General features: G+C 47.7%; 1 protein-coding gene across 1 annotated transcript; it reads right to left on the reverse strand.

The window, feature by feature from the left end:
• Positions 1 to 311: 311 nt before the first annotated feature.
• LOC120317824 (H-2 class I histocompatibility antigen, Q10 alpha chain-like) lies at positions 312 to 1,314 on the reverse strand. Its single transcript, XM_039364729.1, has 2 exons — positions 1,139 to 1,314; positions 312 to 610 (listed from the first exon to the last, which is right to left on the reverse strand). The coding sequence occupies exons 1-2, from the start codon at positions 1,206 to 1,208 to the stop codon at positions 327 to 329; spliced, it is 354 nt and encodes a 117-aa protein (XP_039220663.1). The 5' UTR covers positions 1,209 to 1,314; the 3' UTR covers positions 312 to 326.
• Positions 1,315 to 5,510: the final 4,196 nt, after the last annotated feature.

A 5,510-nucleotide genomic window follows, 5' to 3' on the forward strand; every position in this document is an offset into this window, starting at 1 on the left:
CCATCCCATTCTATTCCAATTCCAATTCTAATTCCATTCCTATTACTATTCCATTCTATTCTATTCCCTGCATATCACCAGGAAAACACACAGTTGGCAAATCTCCCTTTGGAGTTTTAAAATGTTTTAGTAGCTGTAAACTGCACAGAGAACTTTAGTTATGGGCCAAGGATAAACTTACATTAATTTTTTAAAAAAAGAATAAACATTTTAAAAAATCTTTTTTTAAAAAAATATGGCAGCACCCTTTCCTCTAGGAGAGATCCTTTCTCCTCTCTCGTGCTCCGGGGGAGGGGATTATGGGGCAGGAGGAGCCATCTGACCCATCACTCACCTTCGCTCTGATTGTAGCGAAGCCTCAGAGTCTCCAGGCTTTGTCTGAACACCTCCTCTGCGCCCCATTGTTTCTGAGACTCTATGTCCCAGTATTGGGGGTCCTCCTTCCCCACCTTCTCCATCCAGGAGACTCGAGGCTGCATCTTCTGGCTGTTGCTGTCATAGTGAACAAAGACCTGACCGTCCACGTACCCCACAATGACAAAGTGGGGCTGCCCCTGACTGGGCTCCGAGATGGAGGAGTAGAAATACTTCAGGGAGTGCGAGGAAGCGCCTGGAAGGGACCCAGAGGGGCAGAGTTATTGGGGTTGAGATGAGGCTACAGCTTCCGTGTCTGAGTGGAGAAACAAGCCGGATCCCCCCAGCACCAGAAGCCAGAAAGAGCCCCCAAGCCTTGCCCAAAGCAGGAAGTACGACCCAAGAGGAGGGGGGGGGGTTGTGCGAAGGCAGCCGGGGGGGGGGTTCGTGAATTGATCTGATCCAGTGCAAACGCCGCTTTCCGACAACCTCCACCTCGAGGGAGGGAAAGAACTGCGCCCAGGTAGACTTGACTGACATCTGGAGGGGCCACCTTTATCCTGCTTCCAGAGGGCCTCTCCTGGGAGACAGGGGGGGGAGGAGACAAAGAGGCAGCAGAGTCCCACCCACGCTTTGGGGTCCCTTCTGAGAGGGGCCCTGGGGGAGCGGACGAGAAAGAGGACCGAATCGGGTAAACTTTAGAGAGCGGAGCGAGTGAGCGAGAGAGACTTCCTGAATTGATTCTCCCCCCCCCCGTAGAAAAGCGCCCCCGAAAGGGACTCACCGAGGCAGCTCTCCGGCTGACCGACGGCCACCAACACCAGGAGCAAGAGGGGCGCAGAGCGCAGCGCCATCCTGGCCCCGATCCACAATTTGTCCCCCTTTATACGGAAGTCGCAGGCAGAGAAAGACGCGCTCCTGGTGATCAACAACGCAACAACCCAGAACAAAAGCGGGTGATTGGCCAAACTCAACCAATAGAAAAAACATATTCTCGTATCGTCATTGTTGCTAGGCAGACGTTCAGGCGCAACCGGGCGGACAGGCGGGGAAAGGAAAGCGAAAGTTCCATCAAGAAATCCCCTTCCAGGCCTTCCGCCTCTTGGGGGGAGGGGCAGAAATGGGGGGCTGGGAAAAGCGGGAGGGTTATCTGGGCCTGGGGGGGGGGAGGAACCAGGGGAAGAGGAGGGGGGCTGCGTGTCCCTTTGAGACCCCATGCAACCCCCTGCCCCACAGCTGGGCAGCTGGAGGAGGTGAGAAACAAGCAACAAATTTAGATGGCTGCTCCCTCCTTTGGCAGTCCTTCTGAGACTCAAACAATACAGGTGGTCCTCGACTTACAACAGTTCGTTTAGTGACCGTTCAAAGGTACAACGGCATTGAAAAAGTGACGTGGCCGTTTTTCACATTTATGACCGTTGCAACGTTCCCACGGTCATTGGGATGCTTGACAAGCGGCTCGCATTTTATGACGGTCGCCGTGTCCCGGAGGGGGGGGTCACGTGATCCCTTTTTGCGACTTTCCGACGAGTAAAGTCAACGGGGAAACCAGATTCACATAACAATCGTGTTACTAATTGTTAGAATGGGGCAAAATTCACTGAACAAGTGTCTCACTTAACAACATCAATTTTGGGCTCAACCGTCGTAAGTCAAGGACTATCTGTAAATAACTATTCTGGCTACAATCCTTGTTATTATAATTGCTGAATGTAGTTGTTGTTACAAGGCCTGAGAAACAAAGAAAGTTATTTTTAAGGCTCCAGCCATTTCCTGCTCATTTCCCACCCATATGGACAGAGTAGAAATTTAAGCATGAAAGGGAGGTCTGTCCAGGCAGTCCTTGAATTACAACCACAATTGAGCCCAACATTTCTGTTGTTAAGCAAAATGTTTTGTTAAGTGGTCTTGCCCCCATTTTACAACCTTTTTTGCCTCAGTGGTTAAGTGAATCACCACAGTCTCCCGGTTGTTAAGTGAATCCAGCCTCTCCATTGATTTTGCTTGTCACAAGGTCGCAAAAGGGGATCAGAGGAGCTTGGGACACAGCAAGCAACGGTCGTAAGTCTGAACCAGTTGCCAAACATTCTGAATTTTGATCATATGATCATGGGGATGTTGCAAAGGTCGTGATTGAAACAATGGTCGTCTTTTTTTCAGTGCCGTTGTAACTTTGAACGGTCACTAAATGAATTGTTGTAAGTTGAGGACTACCTGTGTTTCTACCGATGAAGAAGGCTGAAGTCATTAGGGGGACCTTCCAATTGGTTCTGAGTCTCTGGAAACTGGCCGTCTGTAGGGCAAAGCCTCACCTTCAGATCCTCTCTTTTCTGTCTGGGGTCACAGCAGGGGCAACCTCGTCTGTTTATAGAACCTGGCTAGTTTATGGCGCCGCATCTCCTGCGGACAGGTTTCTCACACCAAGCACACAGTCCACCTTCGACAGGGCATCTGCTGAATATGCTTATGTTCTTAAGGATTTCAATACAGGTACAACAGTTGAGTCAGCGGTGTGCAGAATATGTGGGTCTATAACCAGGGGTAGGCAACCTTGGCTCTTTTATGACTCGTGGACTTCAACTCCCAGAATTCCTGAGCCAGCATGGCACAGCTTGGAAACCTCTCCCTTTCCCCTCAGCATGGCTGGCTCAGGAATTCTGGGAGTTGAAGCCCACGAGTCATAAAAGAGCCAAAGTTTCCCTCATGCTGGCTCAGGAATCCTGGGAGTTGAAGTCCACGAGTCATAAAAGAGCCAAGGTTGCCCATCCCTGGTCTATACATATGTTGTTTATAGTATGTTTAGGTGTGTGTCATGTATATGTTTCACTTTGAGAGCGGGCTAACCAAATTTCATTTTTGATGTGTGCCGTTGTGCCCACAGTAAAAAAAAATGACAATAAAGGTTATCTTATCTTGAGGCGCCCTTCCCTCCCTCCCTCCCTCCCTAGTCTCCCCAGTACACTGTCACCTATCTGCCCTGCGCCCCAGTGGTCTGGGCGGCTACTCCCACTGCCACTCCCCCTCCTTCCGATCCTGGTGACAGATCTGCAAGGCCTCCAAATTTGCAGAGCAGCCACAGTATTTATTTTTTAAAAAATTTGCATTGCATTCTGCCCCCCCCCAAAGCCTCTGTGATTGCCCGTCGCCAATCGCACGCTGCCTCGCAGCACCATGGCTTCTACCTGCCACCCAATTAGCTGGGGGCTATTTGTCCTGTGCAGCCAAAGGCCTGGGAGAAAGGGTGCCTGGGCGAATGGGGCGGGACCGAAGGGCAAGGGCCAGGGCCTCATTGGCTGTGGAGAATGGCCGAGGGAGGGCCAGCAAAGGAGGAGTAGTATTCAATTCTCCTCTCTGTTCTCAGAACTGCTTGCTTGCGGCTGGAGCAGTTCCGAGCAGGCCAACTGGTTTCGGAGAGCAGCCTCCAGATGTGGGGGGATTGGCTAGGAGTCCGAGAGGCAGGGAATGATGGAAGTTGAGGTCTCACCCATCCAGAGGGCCCCTGGTTGCAGCTGGAAAAAAAAAATTACCTCAGTTTAAAAAGTGTCCCTGGTTGCAACTCTTAATGGCAGGACTCGTGGAATAATAATAAACTTTATAATAAACTTTATTGTCATTGTATGTGTATACTGTGTATACACATACAACGAAATTTACGTGACACCCAAAGACCAGGTCCCACACACATAATCCCCAAACACACTCCCACCCACCACAATTCCTCACCCCTAAAACCACCCAAACATCCACCCAACTGACCAAGTAATACTGTCCAACAGTTCACTGATGGTGACCTTTTAGTTCATTATTAAGTGCAATTATAGCCTTGGGATAAAAACTATTCAGAAAACGTGTGGTCCGAGTTTTAAATGTTCTATATCTTCTGCCAGAAGGCAACAGTCCAAAGAGATTGTAAGCAGGATGGGAAGAGTCTCTGAGAATGTGTTTGTGTGAAGCATAAAAGTATTATTTTCAGACTGTTCACTGGGGAATTCTGTGTAGGAATTTCTGCTTCACTCCAGGCAGAATACTAAAGGCAGGACAGGCAGCAACGGATGGAAACTAATCAAGGAGAGAAGCAGCTTAGAACTAAGGAGAAATTTCCTGACAGTGAGAACAATTACGGTAATCAGTGGAACAACCTGCCTCCAGAAACGGTGAATGCTCCAACACTGGAAGTTTTTAAGAAGAGATTGGACAACCATTTGTCTGAAATGGTTTATACAGTAGTGGCCAAAATTGTGGAAAAATGTATTTTTGAGGTTTGATGGCTAATAACACCACTCTGTTTTTTGGAGTAGTACCATAAAATTATATATCAATGGAAAGATAATTTAATCAAGAATGTAATGCAACATAGTTTGTTCAATTATTTGTACTGTATTCTGCGAAAAGATGTAGCCAAATAACCAGAAAAAGGAAGCACAACTTGCTTAGGTTGATATCAGGTAGCTTTCCTTCATCTGACTGTAGCTAATGAATGAGTGTTTAGAGAGCCAATCAGGTGTCATCTTGTTTTGGCAATGAGCCAATCGGATCCCAGTAGGATTCAGTTATTGATGTCATGTATTGAAGCTGAGAGGACATTTGTCAATGTGTTATGTGATCGCTATCAAGATGGATGGGGTTTTTTGTGTTCTTTCATTTAGTGAGCTTGTAAAACGTAATAAAATTAAAGGAATGGTGCAAAGAGTTGAACTGGTCGCCCAGAAAGCGATGTAAAATAGTATTATTAAGTGAACAAGGTTACAGTTATAAAAAAATTAGAAGAAAAAATGGTGGAAACTTAACCAAAGGCGGCATTTCTACTGTACACTTTTCCCAAAAGGTTTCCACAATTTTAGCCACTACTGTAAGATTTCCTGCCTGAGCAGGGTGGACTAGAAAGGGGTCTACAACCTTGACAACTTTAAGACTTGTGGACTTCAGCTCCCAGAATTCCTCAGCCAGCTATGCTGGCTGAGGAATTCTGGGAGCTGAAGTCCATAAGTCTTAAAGTTGTCAAGGTTGCAGGCCCCTGGACTACAAGACCTTCAAGGTCCCTTCCAACTCTGTTATTGTGTTATCCACTGTGCGTGTCAACCCATGAAAACCCAAGAATTCAACACGGGGTTTCCACTTATCCTTTAATGATTTTTAAAAAATGGAGACGGAGAAGG

The sequence above is a fragment of the Crotalus tigris genome, unplaced genomic scaffold (assembly GCF_016545835.1).
Source record: "Crotalus tigris isolate CLP2741 ecotype Arizona unplaced genomic scaffold, ASM1654583v1 scf7180000019840.826796, whole genome shotgun sequence".
In the NCBI taxonomy this organism is placed as follows: Eukaryota; Metazoa; Chordata; class Lepidosauria; order Squamata; family Viperidae; genus Crotalus; species Crotalus tigris.

Excerpts from the sequence above, each read along its gene's own strand:
- LOC120317824 (XM_039364729.1), bottom strand. The coding sequence starts at position 1,208 with ATGGCGCTGCGCTCTGCGCCCCTCTTGCTCCTGGTGTTGGTGGCCGTC. Across the intron at positions 611-1,138 it reads TCAGCCGGAGAGCTGCCTCG|GCGCTTCCTCGCACTCCCTG; the intron begins GTGAGTCCCTTT and ends GGTCCCTTCCAG.